The 25,205-nt window shown below is 43.7% G+C and overlaps 1 protein-coding gene across 2 annotated transcripts in view; it reads left to right on the top strand.

The window, feature by feature from the left end:
- RFTN1 (raftlin, lipid raft linker 1) overlaps positions 1–25,205 on the top strand; it is a 201,791-nt gene that overhangs the window by 154,615 nt on the left and 21,971 nt on the right. For both annotated transcript variants that reach the window (XM_081235580.1, XM_081235581.1), the window contains one exon: positions 1,560–1,675. In XM_081235580.1, coding sequence (XP_081091706.1) covers positions 1,560–1,675 — 116 coding nt within the window. The remainder of the gene's footprint in view (positions 1–1,559; positions 1,676–25,205) is intronic.

Raw genomic sequence — 25,205 nt, 5'->3', positions numbered from 1 at the left:
GCTCGAACTCATGTCCCCTGCATCGGCAGGCGGACTCTCAACCACTGCACCACCAGGGAGGCCCTGTCTGTCTTTCTGTGACTTCTGGAAAGTGCTGGCAGTTCCTGAACTCCAGTGTGACTCAGGGGGCTTTCTGTGTTTGTCTCCCTTTCCTTCCTGATGAAGAAAAGATCACATTATTGTGTGAATTGGCCTTTATATCACTAAACATATTTTTATGTCTGTTGCCATAACAAAACACCACAGACCGGTTGGCCTGAACAATAGACATTTATTTTCTCATAGATCGGGAGGCTGGACGTCCATGATCAGGGAGTTGGCAAATTCGGTTTCTGGTGAGGGCTCCTTCCCTGACTTGCAGATGGCCACCTTCTCTGTGTCCTCCTATGGGCTTTCCTCCGTGCAAGGTTAGGGGGTTGGGGTGGGTGGTGCTCTGTGTCTCTTCCTCTTCTTGTAAGGACATCAGTCCTGTTGGACTAGGGCCTACCCTTATGACCTCATTGAACCTTAATTACCCCTGGGAAGGATCTATTTCCAAATGTACCCACTTTGGAGGTTAGAGTTTCAACATATGAATTGGGGGTGGGGGGTGGGGACAGAGTTCAGTCCAGAACAGTGGGACTGAGCAGTGATTTGTAGAATACTGACCAGGAGGAATCCTCTGTCTACAACCCCCTTTCACAGACAAGAAACCAAACCCCTCGAAGGGTCAGATCCCTCTTCCGATAGAGCATGGGCCCAAACCACCTGCTTCTGAGTCCATTCCTCTGTTTCCACAGCCCCTCATCTAAGTGAATCTAGGGTATTTAGGAGCCATTAATTTAAAAAGTGCCTCCTTGAAAGTCTTCTTCAGGGGCAAGGACCCTGTTGTGTTTTTCTTGACACCCTCATTGCCTGAGACAGTTCTGAATCATGCTATGTTTGATGTAGGTTTGTTGAATTATATGGAACTCGGAACTTTACCATTAACTATAGCAGTGCCCAGGGAAACATTTTCAATGGTAAATCATTTTGAAAAATTCTCCCTTCCCCCAAATTTCACCTCCTGACAAGAGTTGCGTGAAGTGTCCCATGTACTGCACCCACGTCACACAAATGTCGAGGAATCGGCGCATCTGGACTGTGTCTGCAAGCCCAGAGCTCTGCGTTGCATCTCTCCCCACTTCAGAATAATTTCTCTCACCTCAATATAGTTTTCTCCTAAAAACTCTCTCTAAATGACTGCATTTCCCCCGAATAAGTTCTCCCCAGTGCATCCTGACGTTGGAGCATGAAAAGGAAGGTAAACACGTGAAATCAAATGGTGATTGCTAACAATGAAATTTGGGCTCATAAAATCAAGGATATTATTCAAAACGGCGAGGTAAATTAGTCTCATTCATTCTGATGGGGCTAGACTCTATGGCTGTGTATGCCTTCTTTAATTAACATGCTGAAAAGATGTTCTGATTGGGATTATTAATGAATGCAGTGAACATTTTTGCTGCTTGTAAGGCTTCTGCCACAGACGGTTTACAGCAACCTCCCTCCAACCCGCCCCGCCTTTTCTTTTTCCACAGATTCCTTACACGGCTTGACAGATGGAGTATTCATCTTTGAAGCAGTTTCCACAGAAGATAGCAAAACCATGCAAGGCTACGATGCTATTGTAGTGGAACAATGGACGGTTCTGGACGTAAGTGTTGGGATTGGCAGTGGTGCTTTTCTTGTTTGGACAGTGATTGTTTTACCCGCTCACTCCTCTGAGCGTGGCTGCTGCTGGACGTCGCTTTCCTCTGAATGGCAGTTGGACCTCCATACACCCTGTGAGGACCCCTTTCGTCCTTTGGTGCCCCTCCTATGCCACCCCCAGTTGGGGGATGGGCCCCACTTTTCCCTTTCTGTAGAAAAAACACATTGTGTGTGCCGGGTAGAAAAGATTCTTCTTTCATTAATTTGCAAACGCTAAGTGACATAAGTGAGGCAAACGCATAGTTTGTGGCCCCCATAATAATTAGAGATTCATCGTTATTGGAGCTAGACTGTATGGCCCCCTCTGACAGGGGGCCATAGAAATTTATATGCCAGAAGAAATTTATATGCACCTGCGCTCTTAACCTTCGCAATAAGTCTGAGTACTGTGATTGCTCCCATTTTACAGATGAGGAAACTGAGGCACAGGGAGATTAGAATCCTGGCCCATTAAGTGTCGAAGGCGGTCTTTGAGATATATTGACCCGCAAGGCCACCAGATTGCTGTGGGCAGAGGAATTCCTCAAGCTGTGTTGGGCTGGGATTTGGGAAGGGGAGAGCTGATTTCTTTCTGAGGTTTGCTGGTGTGTATTTTAAAGGCATTTCTGCAACTGTTGAAACATGGACTTTATAGACCAGTCTCTTGTCCACCCAGCATCTGGCATGTTTGAAAATAGGGGACTGATTTCTGAATGCTCTCAAGTTGGCCCTAGAAGGACACAGGGTGGGCGTCGCTCCGAGGGGCCCTGCCAGACAGGGGGGTCTCTGTGCCAGAGGAGGACAGATGAGGAAGCAGCTCTTGGTGCAGAGTGCGGGGCACGGGAACCCGCCACACCCTTGTGCCCTTTGGCACTGCAGCCTGTGGCCAGTTCCCCGCCTGGACGGGGGTGGAGTGCCCCATGAGCACCGTTGCTTAGCCTTTGAGCCTTCAGCCGTTCTGAGGAGGCCTGGTGTGGGGAGCAGGGGTGCAGGGGGCAGCCTGCATCTGAGTAGGGATGGGAAATAGCTGCCTGAAAATGTGACAGAATAGAGTCCACAGAAAAACTGTAATAATCAGAAACAGGAATTCCAAAACCACAGCATCCAGGGCCAGTTAGGTTGGGGGCCAGGGGTCCTGCAGGCGTAAGTAGTGAGGAAGGTGAGGACGTAGGTGATGACCTGCTTTGCCGTCAGTCTCCGCCAGTGAGTCCCACCCGCCGTCGGTCCCAGTGAGCCTCCGTGCCCCTAACTGGAAATGGGGTGCAGAGGAAGTGAGGCTCTGTCGAAAATGCAGAGTCCAATGTGGGCAGGTCATGTCCCCACTGGGGACCCTAAACTTCCACAGCTGTAAGATGGGGCGGTCCGTTCACCCAGCCTGCCACGTGTGGTAGATGCAGGATCTCAAGGACCCCGTCCGGACAAGCCCATGCTGGCTGCCCTGCACCCACAAGCTGCAGCACTCGGTTTGCTCTGTGACACAGGGCTGTATCAGCAAGCGATGCGTGGCTGCACCAGAAACACATTGCGTGATTTTGCACATGCAATCGGCCACAGGGCCGTGGGAACGTGTATAAAATCCCTTGCTGTCTGCACATTAAAGTGGCTGTGAAAGGCAGACTTTGTGGCTTCCTCAGTAAAGATGGTTTGATGGCAATGATCCAAAATTGCCTGAGAAAGTGGTTCTCGAAGTGTGGTCCCAGGACCAGTAGCAGCAGCACCTGGAAGTTGTTAGAGATGCAGATGCTTGGGCCCCACCCTGGACCTACTGAATGGGAAGCCCTGCGGGTGGGCCCAGCCAACTGGGTTTTAACAGGCTCTCTAGGTGGTTCTGAAGCTTCCTCAGTTTTAAGAACTAGTGTCTGAAAGAATGGTACAGATGCCACTTTCCCCAGATGTCTATGGTCGTGTGATATTTGATGAAAAGGGTGATAGGAAAAGCATCCCAATGATTCGTCTTTCTTCAGCCTTTGAAATATTGAAATTTTAAAATGTGACCTTGATGCGTAACTGGAGGGAACGCCTACTATCTAAAAAGTCTGTGGGAGGGAATTCCCCGGTGGTCCAGTGGCTAAGACTCTGCACTCACAGTGCGGGGGGCCCCGGTTCCACCCCTGGTTGGGAAACTAGACCCCACATGCATGCCACAACTAAAAAGATCCCGCGTGCTGCAACTAAGACCCGGCACAGCCAAACAAATATAAAATATATACATATATAAATATTTTAAAAAATAAAATGTCTGTGGGAGGGAGATAATGGTTACAAACTCAAGTAAGGACACGGTTGTCATTTTTTGCCCCTGTCAATTTTTTAAATGGTTATTTTTTTAAATTGAAGTATAGTTGATTTACAGTGTTGTGTTAGTTTCAGGTGTACATCAAAGTGATTCAGATATATATATATATATATATATATATATATATAAAGTATGTAGAATATATAAAGTATGTATATATATACACACACGTATATATATATTCTACATACTTTATATATTCTTTTTCATATTCTTCTCCCTTATAGGCTACTACAGAATACTGCGTATAGCTCCCTGTGCTATACAGTAGGTCCTTGTTGGTTACTTATTTTATATATAGTACTGTGTATATGTTCATCCCAAACTACTAATTTATCCCTCCCCACCTTTCCCCTTTGATAACCATAAATTTGTTTTCTATGTCTGTGGATCTATTTCTGTTTTGTATTTAAAGTTATTTATATCTTTTTTTAAGATTCTACATGTAAGTGATATCATATGATATTTGTCTTTCTCTGTCTCACTTACTATGATAATCTCTAGGTCCATCCATGTTGCTGCAAATGGCATTACTTCATTCTTTTTTATGGCTGAGTAATATTCCATTGTATATATATACCACGTCTTCTTTATCCATTCATCTGTCAGTGGATGTTCATCTTTGTTTCTCAAGGCATCCAGTAAATGCTTCCTGAATTGGGTTGAAAGCCTTTTGGTTCAGCCCAAGGGTAGACCAGTGTTTCTCAAAATTGAGCTTGTGTCTATCTGGAAAGCTTTTTAAAAGACACACGTCCAGGCTCTCCCCCCGAGTTTCCTATTCAGCCCACTGTGAGAATCAATCCCTGCCTTAGAGGAGCCACGTGTATGCAGCTGTTACCAGCACAGCCCAGCAGGGTCCAGTGTGGGGTGGGCTTGCCCCTGGCCCAGCAATTGGAAGAGCTCTGTCCGACCCCTGCTCTGACCCACAGACAGCTGCTCCTCTGCCTGTGCCTTGGGCTGTGTGTGGGGGTGTCCAGCTCCCTCACCTCTATCCTCGAGACCATCCCCTCCCTCTCCTCCCCATCCTTATGGCCTCTGGGGAAGGCCTTTCCTGTTCAAGCCCTGGGCAGCTCCCTCTTGGCTTGTGGTTGATCCTGCTTTTCTGGCAGCCACTCTCCTCCTGGAGCCTCCCAGGGCTCTGACCACAAAGTATCTCGGACCAGCTTTTTCTCTTTTCTCACAGTTGGGATTGACTTGTCCCTTTCCTGCCCCTTTACTCCTCTGCCCATTAATATCCTCAAGCTCTGTGTGCAGATGTGCCAGCCTAATTAGGCCACATCTTCCTGGCTTTCCTCTCCCCTGCACCCCAGACCACACACACACACACACACACACACACACTTTCACAAGACAACCTACCTGGCTCTTTACAGCTCTGCAGACAGTGCGGTATGTTGGAAAGAGAATGTGGATTCTCGAGTCTGGCCTGGGAAGGCATCCTGCTCTCTTATTTCTTGCTGAGTGTATGAAAAGGAAACCACCCCGTCTTTGCTTTTCCATTTTTCAATTGTACAAATGGAGACACGGGTAACAACCTCTCGAAGTCGATGAGAATGAAAAAAGATAACGTAGTTAAAAGTTGTGAATGTCGTACTTGCCATAGAGTAAGTAAATACTGTTTTCTTGTATCGGTCACCCGGGATCATCAATTGGAAAGATCCTCTGCCTATTGTGTTGACCTTGTTCCAAAAGCACAGAGGAGGCTGGGCTAGGGAACATGTGGAGTCAAATGCAAATAATTGCATTTTTCTCAGTTGGAAACCTATGGCCTAAAATTAAAGGCAGTTGTGAATGGGATGAAAGTCTATCCATAGGGTATTTATAACAGGTATTTGGCTTGTGCTCTATGAGTTTACAATCTAGAGTGTGAGCAGAAAGGGTGATTATTTGAAAGGAAAGGGGGAAGCTACATAGACGGATAGGTGAAGAGGAAGAGAGAGGCAGAGAAAGGGACCATCATCTTCTCTCTGTCTGCACGTCCTTCAGCCTGACCGCGCAATAGACTTGGAGGATACCACCAGGAGCTTGTGAGCCACAGAGCCTCTCCATCCTCATCCCGCTGCCTGGACTGTCTTCTAGCTCACAAGTGCTTCCTGTGAAATCTGCCACCAGAACTGAACATAAAACAGTAGGGAAAGCGCTTTGAGTTGATGCAGTTGTCTTGGGAACTGGTGGGTTAACTGAAAAAGTCAATGAAAAAGAACCAAAGAGGGGCTTCCCTGGTGGCGCAGTGGTTGAGAGTCCGCCTGCCGATGCAGGGGACACGGGTTCGTGCCCCGGTCTGGGAAGATCCCACATGCCGCGGAGCGGCTGGGCCCGTGAGCCGTGGCCGCTGAGCCTGCGTGTCCGGAGCCTGTGCTCCGCAACGGGAGAGGCCACAACAGTGAGAGGCCCGCGTACAGCAAAAAAAAAAAAAAAAAAAAAGAACCAAAGAAAATCATATTCAGAGGGAAGGATTAGGAGTTTGGGATTAGCAGATGCAAACTATTTTTTTTAAATTTCAAATACATATATAATTTTTCCAAGTCTCCAAATATTTTTTTCTGTTAGTTTCTGCTCTATAACAAAGTGAATCAGCTACACATATACATATATCCCCATATCCCCTCCCTCTTGCGTCTCCCTCCCACCTTTCCTATCCCACCCTTCTAGGTGGTCACAAAGCACCGAGCTGATCTCACTGTGCTATGTGGCTGCTTCCCACTAGCTAGCTATTTTACATTTGGTAGTGTATATATGTCAATGCCACTCTCTCGCTTTGTCACAGCTTACCCTTCCCCCTCCCCATATCCTCAAGTCCATTCTCTAGTAAGTCTGTGTCTGTATTCCTGTCCTGCCCCTAGGTTCTTCATGATCTTTTTTTTTAGATTCCATATACGTGCGTTAGCATACCGTATTTGTTTTTCTCTTTCTGACTTACTTCACTCTGTATGACAGACTCTAGGTCCATCCACCTCACTACAAATGACTCAATTTTGTGTCTTTTTAAAGCTGCATAATATTCCATTGAATATATGTGCCACATCTTCTTTATCCATTCATCTATCGGTGGACACTTAGTTTGCTTCCATGTCCTGGCTATTGTAAATAGAGCTGCAGTGAACATTGTGGTACATGACTCTTTTTGAATTATAGTTTTCTCAGGGTATATGCCCAGTAGTGGGATTGCTGGGTCGTATGGTAGTTCTATTTTTAGTTTTTTAAGGAACCTCCATACTGTCCTCCATAGTGGTTGTATCAATTTACCTTCCCACCAACAGCGAAAGAGTGTTCCCTTTTCTCCACACCCTCTCCAGCATTTATTGTTTCTAGATTTTTTGATGATGGCCATTCTGACCGGTGTGAGGTGACACCTCATTGTAGTTTTGATTTGCATTTCTCTAATGATTAGTGATGTTGAGCATCCTTTCATGTGTTTGTTGGCAATCTGTGTATCTTCTTTGGAGAAATGTCTATTTAGGTCTTCTGCCCATTTTTGGATTGGGTTGTTTTTTGTTTTTTTTTTTTGATATTGAGCTGCATGAGCTGCTTGTAAATTTTGGAGATTAATCCTCTGTCAGTTGCTTCATTTGCAAATATTTTCTCCCATTCCAAGGGTTGTCTTTTGGTCTTGTTTCTGCTTTCCTTTGCTGTGCAAAAGCTTTTAAGTTTCATTAGGTCCCATTTTTTTATTTTTGTTTTTATTTCCATTTCTCTAGGAGGTGGGTCAAAAAGGATCTTGTTGTGATGTATGTCATAGAGTGTTCTGCCTATGTTTTCCTCTAAGAGTTTCATAGCTTCTGGCCTTACATTTAGGTCTTTAATCCATTTTGAGTTTATTTTTGTGTATGGTGTTAGGGAGTGTTCTAATTTCATTCTTTTACATGTAGCTGTCCAGTTTTCCCAGCACCACTTATTGAAGAGACTGTCTTTTTTCCACTGTATATTCTTGCCTCCTTTATCAAAAATGTGACCATATGTGCGTTGGTTTACCTCTAGGCTTTCTATCCTGTTGCATTGATCTATACTTCTGTTTTTGTGCCAGTACCATATTGTCTTGATTACTGTAGCTTTGTAGTATAGTCTGAAGTCCAGGAGCCTGATTCCTCCAGCTCCGTTTTCCTTTCTCAAGATGCTTTGGCTATTCAGGGTCTTTTGTATCTCCATACAAATTGTGAAAATTTTTTGTTCTAGTTCTGTGAAAAATGCCATTGGTTGTTTGATAGGGATTACATTGAATCTGTAGATTGCTTTGGGTAGTATAGTCATTTTCACGATGTTGATCCTTCCAATCCAAGAACATGGTATATCTCTCCATCTGTTTGAATCATCTTTAATTTCTTTCATCAGTGTCTTATAGTTTTCTGCATACAATTCTTTTGTCTCCTTCCTTAGCTTTATTCCTATGTATCTTATTCTTTTTGTTTCAGTGGTAAATGGGAGTGTTTCCTTAATTTCTCTTTCAGATTTTTCATCATTAGTGTATAGGAATGCAAGAGATTTCTGTGCATTAATTTTGTATCCTGCTGCTTTACCAAATTCATTGATTAGCTCTAGTAGTTTTCTGGTAGAGTCTTTAGGATTCTCTATGTATAGTATCATCTCATCTGCAAACAGTGACAGCTTTACTTCCTCTTTTCTGATTTTGATTCCTTTTATTTCTTTTTCTTCTCTGACTGCCGTGGCTAAAACTTCCAAAACTATGTTGAATAATAGTGGTGAGAGTGAGCAACCTTGTCTTGTTCCTGATCTTAGAGGAAATGGTTTCAGTTTTTCACCATTGAGAATGATGTTGGCTGAATTTGTCATATATGGCCTTTATTATGTTGAGCTAAGTTCCCTCTATGCCTACTTTCTGTAGAGTTTTTATCATAAATGGGTGTTGAATTTTGTCAAAAGCTTTTTCTGCATCTATTGAGATGATCATATGGTTTTTCTCCTTCAATTTGTTAATATGGTGTATCACATTGATTGATTTGCATATATTGAAGAATCCTTGCATTCCTGGAATAAACCCCACTTGATCATGGTGTATGATCCTTTTAATGTGCTGTTGGATTCTGTTTGCTCGTATTTTGTTGAGGATTTTTGCATCTATGTTCATCAGTGATATTGGCCTGTAGTTTCCTTTTTTTGTGACGTCTTTGTCTGGTTTTGGTATCAGAGTGATGGTGGCCTCGTAGAATGATTTTGGGACTGTTCCTCCCTCTGCTATATTTTGGAAGAGTTTTAGAAGGATAGGTGTTAGCTCTTCTCTAAATGTCTTGTAGAATTCGCCTGTGAAGCCATCTGGTCCTGGGCTTTTGTTTGTTGGAAGATTTTTTAATCACAGTTTCAATTTTAGTGCTTGTGATTAGTCTGTTTATATTTTCTATTCCTTCAAGGTTCCATCTCAGAAGGTTGTGCATTTCTAACAATTTGTCCATTTCTTCTAGGTTGTCTGTTTTATTGGCATATAGTTGCTTGTAGAAATCTCTCATGATCCTTTGTATTTCTGCAGTGTCAGTTGTTACTTCTCCTTTTTCATTTCTAATTCTATTGATTTGAGTCTTCTCCATTTTTTTCTTGATGAGTCTGGCTAATGGTTTATCAATTTTGTTTATCTTCTCAAAGAACCAGGTTTTAGTTTTATTGAGCTTGGCTTTTGTTTCCTTCATTTCTTTTTCATTGATTTCTGATCTAATCTTTATGATTTCTTTCCTTCTGCTAACTTTGGGGGTTTTTTTGTTCTCCTCTCTCTAATTGCTTTAGGTATAAGGTTAGGTTGTTTATTTGAGATATTTCTTGTTTCTTGAGGTAGGACTGTATTGCTATAAACTTCCCTCTCAGAACTGCTTTTGCTGCATCCCATAGGTTTTGGGTCATCATGTTTTCATTGTCATTTGTTTCTAGGCATTTTTTGATTTCTTCAGTGATCTCTTGGTTATTAAGTAGTGTATTGTTTGGCCTCCATGTTTTTGGATTTTTTACAGAATTTTTTCCTGTAATTGATATCTAGTCTCATAGCGTTGTGGTCAGAAAAGATATTTGATATGATTTCAATTTTCTTAAATTTACCAAGGCTTGATTTGTGACCCAGATATGATGTATCCTGGAGAATGTTCCATGAGCACTGGAGAAGAAAGTGTATTCTGCTGTTTTTGGATGGAATGTCCTATAAATATCAATTATGTCCATCTTGTTTAAAGTATCATTTAAAGCTTGTGTTTCCTTATTTACTTTCATTTTGGATGACCTGTTCTTTGGTGAAAGTGGGATGTTAAAGTCCCCTACTATGATTGTGTTACTGTCGATTTCCTCTTTTACGGCTGTTAGCATTTGCCTTATGTATTGGGGTGCTCCTATGTTGCGTGCATAAATATTTACAATTGTTATATCTTCTTCTTGGATTGATCCGTTGATCATTATGTAGTATCCTTCTTTGTCTCTTCTAATAGTCTTTATTTATTTTTTTTTTCTTTTTCTTTTTTTTTTTTTTTTTTTTTGCGGTACGCGGGCCTCACTGTTGTGGCCTCTCCCGCTGCAGAGCACAGGCTCCGGACGCACAGGCTCAGCGGCCATGGCTCACGGGCCCGGCCGCTCCACGGCATGTGGGATCTTCCCGGACCGGGGCACGAACCCGTATCCCCTGCATCGGCAGGCGGACTCTCAACCAGTGCGCCACCAGGGAAGCCCTAATAGTCTTTATTTTAAAGTCTATTTGGTCTAACATGAGAATTGCTACTTCAGCTTTCTTTTGATTTCCATTTGCATGGAATATCTTTTTCCATCCCCTCACTTTCAGTCTGTATGTGTCCCTAGGTCTGAAGTGGGTCTCTTGTAGACAGCAAATATATGGGTCTTGTTTTTGTATCCATTCAGCCAGTCTATGTCTTTTAGTTGGAGCATTTAATCCATTTACATTTAAGGTAGTTATGGATATGTATGTTCCTATTGCCATTTTCTTAATTGTTTTGGGTTTTTTATTGTAGGTCTTTTCCTTCTCTTGTGTTTCCTGCCTAGAGAAGTTCCTGTAACATTTGTTGTAAAGCTGGTTTGGTGGTGCTGAATTCTCTTAGCTTTTGCTTGTCTGTAAAGGTTTTAATTTGCCCGTCGAATCTGAATGAGATCGTTTCTGGGTAGAGTAATCTTGGCTGTAGGTTTTTCCCCTTCATCACTTTACATATGTCCTGCCACTCCCTTCTGGCTTTCAGAGTTTTTGCTGAAAGATCAGCTGTTAACCTTATGGGGATTCCCTTGTATGTTATTTGTTATTTTTCCCTTGCTGCTTTTAATATTTTTTCTTTGTATTTAATTATTGATAGTTTGATCAATATGTTACTTGGCATGTTTCTCCTTGGATTTATGCTGTATGGGATTCTCTGTGCTTCCTGGACTTGATTGAATATTTCCTTTCCCATATTAGGGAAGTTGTCAAGTATAATCTCTTCAAATATTTTCTCAGTCTCTTTCTTTTTCTCTTCCTGTTCTGGGACCCCTATAATTCGAATGCTGGTGCATTTAATGTTGTCCCAGAGGTCTCTGAGACTGTCCTCAATTCATTCTTTTTTCTTTCTTCTGCTCTGCAGTAGTTATTTCCACTATTTTATCTTCCAGGTCACTTATGAGTTCTTCTCCCTCAGTTATTCTGCTATTGATTCCTTCTAGAGAATTTTTAATTTCCTTTATTGTGTTGTTCATCATTGTTTGTTTGCTCTTTAGTTCTTCTCGGTCCCTGTTAAACGTTTTTTGTATTTTCTCCATTCTGTTTCCAAGATTTTGGATCATGTTTACTATCATTACTCTGAATTCTTTTTCAGGTAGACTGCCTATTTCGTCTTCATTTGTTTGGTCTGGTGGGTTTTTACCCTTCTCCTTCTTCTGCTGTGTGTTTCTCTGTCTTCTCATTTTGCTTAACTTACTGTGTTTGGGGTCTCCTTTTCGCAGGCTGCAGGTTCGTAGTTTCCATCGTTTTTGGTGCCTGCCCAGTGGCTAAGTTTGGTTCAGTGGGTTTTGTAAGCTTCCTGGTGGAGGGGACTGGTGCCTGTGTGCTGGTGGATGAGGCTGGATCTTGTCTTTATGATGGGCAGGACCACGTCTGGTGATGTGTTTTGAGGTGTCTGTGACCTTATTATGATTTTAGGCAGCCTCTCTGCTAATGGGCGGGGTTGTGTTCCTGTCTTGCTGGTTGTTTGACATAGGGTATACAGCAGTGTAGCTTGCTGGTCTTTGAGTGGAGCTGGGTCATAGCATTGATATGGAGATCTCTGGGAGAGCTTTCACCATTTGATATTACATGGAGCTGGGAGGTCTCTGGTGGACCAGTGTCCTGAACTCGGCTCTCCCACCTCAGAGGCACAGGCCTGACACCCAGCCGGAGCACCAAGACCCTGTCAGCCACATGGCTCAAAAGAAAAGGGAGAAAAAAAGAAGGAAAGGAAGAAAAAATAAAATAAAAATAAAGTTCTTAAAATAAAAAATAAAAATAAATTATTAAAAATAAAAATAGGGCCTCCCTGGTGGCGCAGTGGTTGAGAGTCCGCCTGCCAATGCAGGGGATGCGGGTTCGTGCCCCGGTCTGGGAGGATCCCATATGCCACGGAGCGGCTGGGCCCGTGGGCCATGGCCGCTGAGCCTGCGCGTCCGGAGCCTGTGCTCCGCGGCGGGAGAGGCCACAGCAGTGAGAGGCCCGCATACCGCAAAAAAAAAATAAAATAAAAAAAATAAAAAAATAAAAAAATAAAATAAAATAAAAATAAAAATAATTAAAAAGTAATGAAAAAAGAAAGAAGAGAGCAACCACACCAAAAGTCACATCCACCAATGATAACATACTATACTAAAACCTATACTAAAACTACACTAAAAAAAAAAAAAAGAAAAAAAAGGACAGACAGAACCCAAAGACAAATGGTAAAAGCAAAGCTATACAGACAAAATCACACAAAGAAGCATACACATACACACTCACAAAAAGAGAAAAAGGAAAAATATATATATATCTTTTGGGAAGTCTGAGGTTTTCTGCCAGCATTCAGTAGGTGTTCTGTAGGAGTTGTTCCACATGTAGATGTATTTCTGATGTATTTGTGGGGAGGAAGGTGATCTCCACGTCTCACTCCTCCACCATCTTGAAGGTCTCTCTCACCACAAGTTCAGATGCAAACTATTATATATATAGGATAGATAAACAACAAGGTCCTACTGTATAGCCCAGGGAACTATATTCAATATCCTGTGATAAACCATAATGGAAAAGAATATACATATGTATAACTGAGTCACTTTGCTATACAGCAGAAATTAACACAACATTGTACATCAACTATACTTCAATTACAATTTTTAAAAAGAAAAGCATATTCACATCTTACACATTTTAATATAAAATATGTAAGTACACATCCATGTGCCAATCTTTTTGAGTTTGGGGTCTGCTGATTAGAATCCCATTTCATTCTTCTTTTATCAACCAAAGTGTGCAGTCGCTGATGGCCAGCGTTAGTGTCTGTAAAGAGTAGCAAAGGGATTTGACTGCAGAATCCTTCTGTTTTCATGATTTTTTTTCCTGGTCTTTTCCAGCCCCCTCCGCCCCACCAGACAGTGGCCACAGTTGTTATTTTTAAGCAACTGTCCTTTGTCAGGTTTCTTCAAAGCATTCTATCTAGTTTTCCTGGAAACAACTTCTTTGCACTTCCTATCCATTTTAAATAATTTAAATTAAGACATGTAGCTGTGATCATGGGTCTAACTGACCTGAACAGGTGTGGGAGCATGGAAGACTTACCCTGGAAGTGCTCACCTGCACAGCATCCTGGGATCTGAAGGGCATCGTGAAGAGCAGCCCGCTACCTGCAAGGATCTGGTCTCACTACAGCTGGACCTGGGCTTCTGCTAGTGCAGCTGGAAGTTGAATGGACTTTGGGGGCACCTGTTACAGCCTGTGAACACCCACAGTTCTCATCCCGTGAGGCGCTGTTGTCAGGTGTTGTCTCCATCCTCCATCTGTGTGTTCAGTCTGCTGTTGAATCGCCTCCCATTGGTTTCTGCCCATTTTTCCAGCCTGCTGAGACATTTGTGATCATGATGGTATCATCTTGCATCTGGGGGATCGTCCCAGCCCTGGCTTCTCTGAGCATTCCCCACATAGGGTTGCTTCTGTCTGATCCAGTGTCCAACGGGTGGATGGAGGACATGGTCCTTTGGCATGCTGTTGGAATCTCTCCTCCAGGCCCTAATGTGGCCCCAGCCCCGTTTGCAGAGGTTTCATGTGGCCCTGTCATTCCACCCAGCGGTCACCATCTTGTCCCTGAAGGACTCATGAGAGGCTTGGTAAGAGGCATCTCTGTAATTGGAACCCACTCTGGTGTACACTCCACCCCACCTGTCCCACAACCCTATCCAACAACCTGTATGTCCCCCTTTTTCTGCATGGACATCCGCAGCCTTCTGGGCATCAATCTTCTGTTTCCAAGGGCTCCTGACTATCCATGTAATGGTCCACACTGGGATTTGCCAGGGAATAACGTCAATGTCTGCGGTGTCTAGAATTCACCACCTTCTGCTCCGACAAGGGAGCCAATATTTGTTCCTTTTAAACCATCTGGCATTTTTTCTCATTGCCACAATTTCTCCAAGATAATTATTTTGGTTCTGAGATCATAGCCTTTAGTGCCAAAGATAGCAGGTCTCTGCCTTGTTCCTGTGGTACAGAAGATTTTCCCGTGGATGATCACTGCCATGAAAGGACCAGGCCCGCCCTCCCAGGTGGTAACGCCACTCCTTCTAACTCAGAGCAAACCGCAGCTCAGATGAGTCTGCCAGTGGCTGGGACAACAGAATGTCTATTCTCCCAGCTTTCACTTTGATCAGGCTCCTTGCATCTACCTTTGATAGTGACATGCCAGTGTGCTGAGCACCTTTTCCTTAACATGGAATTCTTCTCGGCTTGATGAATTTTAAATTTGTCATTTAAAAAATTGAGGTTTGCTTAGGAGGGCAGGTTGCCAACTTCTATGAAAAATTTTCAATGCCCACCCCTACGCAAGTCCACACCTCACGTCCATCTCTTTTTTTTTTTTTTTTTCTGCGTTACACAGGCCTCTCACTGTCGTGGCCTCTCCCGCTGCGGAGCACAGGCTCCGGACGCACAGGCTCAGCGGCCATGGCTCACGGGCCCAGCCGCTCTGCAGCATGTGGGATCCTCCCGGGCCGGGGCACGAACCCATGTCCCCTGCATCGGCAGGCGGACTCTCAACCACTGTGCCACCAGGGAAGCCCACATCCATCTCTTTTGGAGAAACAGAGGCATGTTCACAAGAATGCTGATACCAGGACATGGTTTCAGCATTATTAGTAACAGGAAAAAGGAAATAAGGTGCACATCCATCAGTAGCGGAAGGGTTAAATAGCGGATGGTGCATCCTTACAGTAATGTATGCAGTCATTCTGTACAGACTGACACGGAAGGAACTCCGTGAAGTGTTGTCCAGTGGGGAAACAAGGTGCAGAAGAACCATGATGGTTAATTTTATGGGACAACCTGGCCAGGCTGTGGTACCCAGTTGTTTGGTCAAGCACCAATCTAGGTGTTACAGTGAAGGTGTTTTTTAGATGCGATTAACGTTCAAATCATTAGATTTTGAGCAAAGCAGATGACTAACCCTCCATAATGCGAGTGGGCCTCATCCAGTCAGCTGAGACATCAAGAGAGGGCCAGCTCTGCAGACTTTGAACTTGCCAGCCCCCCAATCGCATGAGTCAATTCCTCCAAATCAATCTATCTATCCATCTCTCTCTGTCTCTGTCTCTTTGTCGCTATCTATCTATCTGTCTAAAAGTCTGTCTCTCTATTCTCTATCCATTCTGTTGGTTCTGTCTCTCAGGAGAACCCTGACCAGTACAGAGATACCCTCACCAGTGTGATGCCATTAATGGGGAAAAAAACTTCACAGAATAATATGATGTATATTGTGTGGGAATATGTAAATGCAGAAAAAGGTCTGGAAGAGCGGCCACCAAGCTGATGATGGTGGCTACATGTGACTTGGCATGGAAGCGTGGAAGGCAGCTTTATCTGGAATATTTTCATTTTTATGTAGAGGAATACTCATTTTACTTGGGTAATTAAAAGTTCATTTGTAGATGATAGCTAGTTCTGTCTCCCCATAGCCTTTCTTCTCTTAGGTTTTAGGTGTACTTATTTTCTCCTTGTGGAAAATAAAGTAAAATAGGAGTTGAGTAATTCCACTTTCTCTTGTCTTCCACCTATTTATTTTTCTTGTACAACTTCTTGTTTTGAACATAATTTTTTATTGAAGTATAGTTAATTTACAGTGTTTCAGGTGTACAGCAAAGTGATTCAGTTATATATATATATTCTTTTTCAGAGTCTTTTCCATTATAGGTCATTACAAGATATTGAATGTAGTTCCCTGTGCTATACAGTAGGCCCTTGATGTTTATCCCTTTTATATATAGTAGTGTGTATCTGCGAATCCCAAACTCCTAATTTATCCCTTCCCCACTTTCCCCTTTGGTAACCATAAGTTTCTTTTCTCCGTCTGTGGGTCTATTTCTGTTTTGTAAATAAGTTCATTTGAATCATTTTTTTAGATTCCACCTATAAGTGATGTCATATGTGGTGGTCATGGGTATCAATCAGGATGCTTTCCACTGTCAAGGCAGAGTATCCACCTGGCAGTGGCTTGAACAGTAGGGATTTGTCATCGCATCTCACCAGGCAGCAAGTCTGGAGGAAGGTGGGGGGTTGCAGCATCATCTTTTTCAGCGGCTTGAGGACATCATCAGGGACCTGGGGACTGTCACCTTCCGCATCCCGGTCCTCAGCTTGTCTGCTAGGTCTCCCCTCAGGACCCTAATCCCAAGGTGGCTGCAGCAGTTCCCAAGCATCTCATGGGAACATGATGACAGTTGGAAAGAAGGGGGCATTTCCTGCCATGTGCTATTTTTTATTAGCAAGTAAGACCTTTCCCAGGAACTCCCAAGCAGAGTTTCCCTTCTGTCCCATTGGCTGGGTCGCAGACCCACGTCACTGTCAAGATCATGGTGAGCTGGGCTGGAGAGGGTGTCAGCCAGGAAGGCGGACCTGGACTATTGGCCTTGGCAACCAACAGTTTGCCACTGAGTGGGACAGAAGGCAGGGATGCTCCTAGAAGTATTTTAAAGAAGACTAAACTTGGACTTGGGGACAGCTCAGAGAGTGGATGACAAAGGAAGAATTTGACTTTTACTCTCTGTCTGCACTCTTTTTCTTCCATAAACTCAATGGTCCCGTTTTCTCAGATTCCCATATTTCACTTCCTATGCAAAATGTAGTCATACAAGTAAGTTAGGCCTTTTAAAAATTTATTCAACGAATAAATATTGAGTTCTTACTGTGTGTCAGCCACTGTGAAAACATGATGAATGGATTCAATCCAGGCAGGAAGGATTGATTCCTTTAACTGGGGGGGAAGAGGTGCAGTCATTAAAAATGAATGCTCACCCCCTGGTCTTTCCACACCCGTAAATAACCTCTCTTCCTTGTCAGGCTTCCTGAGGGGTGGTGAGAGGCCCTAAATCACCAGGAACCTTTTAAGGCTGATGAGAGGGGAGAGGCAAGTGTGTGGTCTGGTGAAGACCATGGGGCAAAGCGAATTTAGAGCCTGGCTGCAGAGGAAGAGAGAGTGAAGGAAATCATCACGTTTTCAGAATCATGGGACGAATGCATTTTTTAAACAGTAGTATGCTTTAAAACATCCAGTGCATGACAAAAAAGAGGCAACCCTCAATGTGATAAGAAGGGCTTTATCTTTAGGTTTTTCCAATGTGTTTGGGATTAGAAGGGTGGCGAATGATTCTATAAGAGTTTTAAACACACACACACAATTTATTGTCTTACAGTTTCTGAAGGTCAGAAGTCAGGGTGAGCTCAACTGGGTCCTCTCCTTTGGGTCTCATTAGGCTGAAATCAGGGCTTGGCAGGGCTGTGTTCCTCATTGGAGGCTCTGGGGGAAGAATCTGCTCCCAAGCTCTTCCAGGTTGTTGACCAAATCCAGCTCCTTGTGGTTGTAGGACTGAGGTCCTTGCTTCCTTGCTGGCTGCCATCCAAGGGCTGGTTTTGCTCCTGAGAACTGCCTGCATTCCTTCTCATGACCCCTATAATAATTTTTTAAATGCATAGACAGCCTGGGGGCCACAGGTGAGGACAGGGCAAATGGTTCTGCAAGAACTTAGTATATTAAATCAATGAGTATAAAGGGTTGGAGGGTGTTCTTGTAGTTAAGTGATCATTCATCACCCTTCCTTGGAATTTGTCCTTTTTAAATTCACTTGGCAAGAACTTTAGTAAGATGAAATACAAAGGAAGGGCCTGCTTCCTTTGGAACTGCTTAAGGGGCTACACTCAGTATGAACATCTTTAATTGGATGGGGGTCTTTCTTTGTGGGCCCTATGATGCCATCCTGTGCCTTGTCCTGTTTCACGTCATTTTCAGTGCCTCGTGTAGAGACATAGATGATGGGGGACCTGTGGGAGGCCGTGGAGTATACTGGATGGCCGTCAAGATCCAAAGAACAGGGATGCTCTTGGGCTCCACAAAAACATTTCAGTTGGGCACAGTGTGGGTGGGGGAGGGAAGAATTGAGGGAATCGTTGAGAGCGGGGAGTGGGGAAGATTCCGGAAAACCCACCCACGTCAGTGGGAACCAGAGCTGCTTTTTCTGAATCTATCTGCTTTTACATATTGGGCTTCTAAATTAGATTACATTGATGTTTGTGGAAAGCCTCCCACTACTTTTTCAAAAATGGAAAAGAAACAAAACAAGAAGCCTTGAAAATTACTTACCTAATCCAGCTTCTTTTTTGAGTAGGTTTCCCTGATTTCTTAAACTCCTTCCAATCTCATTATCTACTAGTTTATCAATGTTAGGTCAAAACCAGCCCAATAAAATGTAATGGGATACATTTAAGTATAAAAAAATCGATTGTATTTAAGTGCAAAAAAATCAATAACACAGCATGGAGAATACCTGATTTGAAAGCAATTGTGATGAATAAGTTTAATTCAGGTGAACAGTGTACCGACTACTCCTCTCCAAATACTCCAAATGCTCTGAGCTGTGACCGAGTGGGGTTTTCCAGATCACACCCTGGTTACTTGTCCCTCCATTTGTGTTCTCTCCTGCCCTCTGCTGAATCCCCCCTCGATGTTTGAGGTCCTTGCCCTTCCTGGCCCAACTCTTTGTGACATCATCTTTGACGCTGGATTTGCACTCCCTTCCTTTCAGCACTTTTGGCACCATGTTCCACCTTCCTTAGAGCTATTTAATTTTTTAAAATTTATTTTATTGAAGTATAGTTGATTTACAATGTCGTGTGATTTTCTTCTGTACAGCAAAGTGATTCAGTTATACGTATATATGTCTACTCTTTTTCATATTCTTTTCCATTATGGTTTATCCCAGGGTACTGAATATAGTTCCCTGTGCTATACAGTAGGACCTTGTTGTCTATCCATTCTATATATAATAGTTTGCATCTGCTAACCCCAAACTCCCACTCCATCCCTCCCTTCCCACCCCCTCCCCCTTGGCAACCACAAGTCTGTTGTTCTCTATGTCTGTGAGTCTATTTCTGTATCATAGATAAGTTTGTTTCATAATTTAGATTCTTGTCTTTCTATGTCTGGCCTACTGCACTTAGTATGATAATCTCTAGGTCCATCCATGGTGCTGCAAATGACATTCTTTCATTCTTTTTATGGCTGAGTAATATTCCATTGTGTGTGTGTGTGTGTGTGTGTGTGTATCACTTCTTCTTCATCCATTCATCTGTCAATGGACATTTAGGTTGTTTCCATGTCTTGGCAATTATTGTAAATAGTGCTGCTATGAATAGTGGGGTGCCTATATCTTTTCAAATTATAGTTTTGTCTGGATGTACGCCCAGGAGTGGCATTGCTGGATCATATGACATAGAGTTATTTAATTTTTTAATTGCTCTGTGAACTCCTCGAGTCAGGGACTAGCTGTTTCTAATGTTCATGTTCCCTGGATCCAAATTAATTCCTTTCGTGTTACAAGTTTCATCAAACACTGGTTGTGTGGATTTGAAACAACATGAGATTATTGCTATGAGTAAAAGATAACTGGCCATATCATGAAATGCACACCCCTGGGGGTGCTTATCTTCTGTTTTCCAGTGTGATACCGGTTGACTGGGAGTCTTATGCCTACCGCACTGCTGTATTTGACAAGAAACACAGACGGATTCGGGGGTGGATAGCGATGGAGGGCATGCCTGGAAATGGTTGAAAACAAGTGGTTGTGTTTATTTTGGAGGAGGAACAAACAAGGGCAATCAGGAAGCTGGTTCCACATCTTTGAAGGGCAAACCTCTGATAAAGGGGATAGACTCTGTTTTCCTTAGTTGCAAGGGGAAAATCAGGATCCTTTGGAGAGTTTTGTGGAACCATCTGGCAGTGGAAGTAGGTGGGGCGTGAGGCTGTCAACTCCCAGGTATCAGGGTGATTCACATGTTCAGTTTACCATCTCTCAGGGGTGATGGCGGTGGCCTTTCTGTTCTGGGCAGGAAGCACTAGAACAGTGCTTCCCAAACCTTGTTGATCCTCAGAATCACCTGGGGATTTGTTACGAATACACATTCCCCAGCACCAGCCCTGGCAGTCAGTAGGTCTGGGGGTGGAGATTAGGATCTGCATGTTAAAAATCCAACCAGGAGCCACTGAACGGAGAAACACCCTGATTGCTTCCAGCTTTAATAAGCTGGGACGCATGGGTCAACTATTGCTTTTAAGTCAGTGGCCTCTTTGAGGCAAAATTATTAAACATCCTCTTCAACTATGGTGGAAGGGAGGATTCACTTGGCAAATTAGACAAGAAGGCTCAGAAGCTAGTCTAATGAGGCCAAGACATCTGTTCTTAAATTTTTATAACTTTTTTTTCTTATTGCAAAAGTGATGCATGGACAGTTCCTCAAAATGTTAAGCATAGTTACCATATGACCAACCCAGTAGTTTTACTCTAAGGCACATATCCAAGAGAAATAATAGCAGCATTATTCATAATATCCAAAAAGTAGAGACAATCCGAATGCCCATCAAGTGTTGAATAAATAAAACATGTACAATGGAATATTATTCGTACAATGGACTATTATTCAGCAATAAAAAGGGATGGAGTACTAATACATGCTACAACACAGATGAACCTTGAAAACATTATGTTAAAATGAAAGAAGCCAGGTACAAAACATAGCATATTGTATGATTCCATTTATATGAAATGTCCAGATTAGGCACATCTGTAGAAAGTAGATTGGTGGTTGCCTAGGGGTGAGGATGGGGAGAAAAAGAGTGACTGCTAATGGGGACAAGAATTTGGGGGGAGGTGATGGAAACGTCCTAAATTTGTACTGTGGTGATGGTTGCATAACTCTGTGAATATATTAAAAACCATTGAATTGTGTACTATAAACAGGTGAATTTTTAGATATGTCAGTTATTCTTAAGGTATTTTTAAAAAATGACACATGTAATTGAAGACAGTTTAGAAAATACAAATAAGGAAAAGGAAGCAAAAATCATCCCACTTTCATCATAACTGAGAAGATAGTCACATATTGGTGTGTATTCTAGTATATATTCTGTCTACATTTGCATGTATTTTTTAAAAATGGGATTATTTTGTTCACACTCTTTCTATCTCATCATTTTAAATGGCTGTAGAATATTGGTATATGAGCCATCATATTTTAATTTATTTAATTAGTTTTCTATTGGTAGATTTTAGATGGTTTCCATTTTTTGCTCTTGTACATCATGAATATTCTCTAGCTTTATCATTGTGCTTTGTATCACATTTTGGCTTAAAGGTCCATACTTTTTAAAGCTAGCTATTTTGTATCCCATGGAAACAAGTTTTACTTTTGATTTCACCTTAAAAATGCTTGATGCTGTCCAGAAGGGGACATGGGTCAAGAGTGTGAGGATCATCACAAAGACATCACCCTATTTAAAACCGATTTAGGGTACAAAATAGTGCAGAGTCACCCTGCCATATGAAGACAAAGTCACACTGAAAGAAGCAGGTAGACTTGTCTCTATTAAATGATAGATGTTTTGTTTTCCAGTCTGTATCAGTTAGTTCTTGCTGTATAACAAACCATTCCAAACTTCACAGCTTCAAATGACTGTTTATTGAGCTCATGATTCTTTGGGTCAGCTGAGCAGTTCTTCTGCTCTGAAGCAGTTTAGCTGACCTCTCCTGGGCTCTCTCATACATCAGGTGACGGCCAGAGGATCCAGGGTTGGCCTCCCTCACGTGTCTGACAGTTGGCTGGCTGTTGGCTGGGCCAGAAGGCGCTGTGTATCTTAACATCTAGTAGACTCGCCCAGACTTCTTCACAGTAGGGAAGTCACAGGGTCCCTGAGAGCCCCAGTGTGCTAGCTTACTTATTTCATGCTTTGGTTTGCATCATCTTTGTTAATATCCTATTGATTTGTTAATATCCTGTTAATAGCCAAAGAAAGTCACAAAACCAAGCTCAGATTCAAGAGGTGGTGAGACAGATATTATCTCCTGGTAGGACCCTCTGCATCACAGTGCCGGGGCACAGATGCAGGATGGGGATGGATTTGTGTGTGGCCAGTTTAATAATTTTACCAATCTTTGCTAAAGCATCCAGTAGCCTTGGTGGTTGGTGACCAATGTGGTTCTGCATTTAATTTTCATACATGAATATACTTCCAACTGCCACATACAGAAAGGTCAGGAGGATGGTACCACAACATCCTGGCAGATTAACTCCCATTTTGAATGGTAAACTCACGTCTCATTAGTGTTGGATGTGATTTACAGCAATTTTGATAAGATTTTGAGCATATAAGACAGCGGTGGCAGAACCTACCCCAGAAATGCTAGGGAAGGTGCATTCATTCATTCACTCATTTTGTGCCAGACACTTCCCTAGTTGCTTGAGATTCATTGAGAATAAGACAAGCGCCTTGCTTTGTGGAGAATGCATCCCAGTGAAGGAGACAGTAATAAATAGATGAGCTAATCAGTGTTAAGAAGTGGCCAGTGTGACGAAGTGATAGTGCCGGGGACAGAGGGTAGTGGGGGGTTTTCTTCAGGACCCCACGGAGAGTTGGCTGATCTCTCTGAGGCCATTTTCATTTGCTTGACCTTGGTTTTCTGTTCATCAGCTCCTCCTTTGGTGGGTCACAACCCAGGTGCTGATGGAAACCCAACAGTGCGTCTGTGACAGGCTCTGGTGCGTCTATCTCCAGGCTGTAGTGGAGCAGAAAACCAGAGAGAATGGAAGAACCCTGGTGACAGGGCAGCTGACAGTCAGGGGTCTGACATGTCCTGAAGGCTGGATATTCCCGCTGGTGGTTCCCAGCACCTCGGGAGCCCTAGTAGAAGTCCCCTTCCCAGGAGCAGGGTCCCCAGAGGACACAGTGAGGGACTCGTGCAACATGATTTGGCTTGAGGGAGAGGGTCCAGTTAGCATCCTGGTAACCATGGCAACAAGAGGCCAACAATTGGGTCACCACCAAGAGAATATTGACCAGAGAGAATACTGACCGAATGCTGAAGTGGGACCGTGGCCCCTTGAATTTACCAGATGGAGAAAGTCAGGGAGGGAAAAGGTGTTGTGCTGAATGTTCTACAACGTTACTGTCTTTTCAGAGTGACTGTGCTTTGTGGCTCCGACTGCTGCTGGCCTGCCCTTAACCCTTAACTTCCATTGCCGCTTCTGCTAGGATTTTGAAGCAGCCTTTGTTCAGGGACATCATCTGGGCTAACGCTTTATGATTATTGGTAAGCAGTCAGGAATCCACTGTAGTTGAAGGTGATAACTTGGATGTAGTTTTAAGTTCGAGAGTTTTTGCTGGCACACGTCCCCACCCCCTCCCCACTCCAGAGTAAATCCCTTTTAATTATATACTGTGGGAAAGCTCTTTTTAAATCCTCTTTTTTCTAGGTTGTAGATATGGTGGAAAAATAAGAAAGAAAGGCTAAAACTATGATCCCTCATTCACCTCATGTTGTCTAAAGACAAAGTGACAGATCCCATTTATTCCCAGAAAGTCTAATTTCCTCTCACTCCTCAAAGCAAGCGGAAGGGACTTGGCAAGTCCCTGGATGGAGAAAATGTTTCTTGTTCAATTGTTATCAGACCAAGCTGTTTCCAAGTCTGCCTGCCGGAGAGGATGCGCTCACCCCGATGCATTCAGTGTGTGTGTGAAATGTCAGCTTCTGGAGGATGCACGGCTCGCGCTGTCCCAGTATGAGGTCCCGCAGAGCAGCCCACAGGATGTCACGGCTTTGAGTCGCTTAACTGTTTGCGCTCAGAACGGCAGCAGCATCTTCTCCTACTAATGGTCAGAGTCTGCCCCAGCCATGCCCCCTTCACCTTGAAACGTCCAGCATCTTTGCCTGCAACGTAATCTGGGAGCCCTTTGCTGCCACGCACCTGGCGTGGTTCTCACGCTGTCGAGCAGGCGCGTATCAGCAGGCAGCTCTGATGCACGCACGCATCTCCTGTCCCTCCGCCCCATAACCCCTAACCCCTCTCCCGAAGCTGCACGTCCCAGGACCAAATCACCTGCCCGGCCTAGAATCTAGAAGAGTGTTATCTTGCACTGCAGGTTTGGTTTTCCTGCCAGCTGGGCATGCGTGGTACTCTGGGAGAAGCCCGGACAGCATCTCGAGTGAGCACGCTCTCCCCCTGCGTGGGTTTTTCTCTCTCCCTCCCAGGGTACGCTGGTGGCAGTGCTGGGCCTCACGGTAGCTTGTCGTAAATGAGACTTCAGGACTGCGATGTCATGCCAGATCACAATATGTCTGGCATGTAGGAGATGAGGGCGTGGTGTGCCAGCTTTGAGAGCAGTGAGAAATTAGAAACCCTGAGCTCCATTCAGTAGTAGCTATTACGTTCTATTTCTCTCTAATCAGATGAGGTGACTTTCACTCCGATTTTCCTCCTAGAGGTTTGCTGGGTTATTTGGCTCTCCCTAGAATAATCATAATCTATCAGCTTCTCCTGTGGAATAAGGCACCCCGAAGCTTAGCGAATTGAAATAACCAGCCTTTATGGCTGTAGTGAGTGCACAGGTCAGCTGGGCGATCCTGCTGATCTGGGCTAAGCTCCTGTAACCTCACTCTGCTTGTGTGTCACTGGCTGGTCGACTGGCGTCTCGCTGGTCCCAGA

Source organism: Mesoplodon bidens (assembly GCF_964165515.1).
Source record: "Mesoplodon bidens genome assembly, chromosome: 5".
Lineage (NCBI taxonomy): Eukaryota > Metazoa > Chordata > Mammalia > Artiodactyla > Ziphiidae > Mesoplodon > Mesoplodon bidens.
Note: the sequence above shows the minus strand (reverse complement) of the source record. Positions and strands in the feature narration are given on the sequence as shown.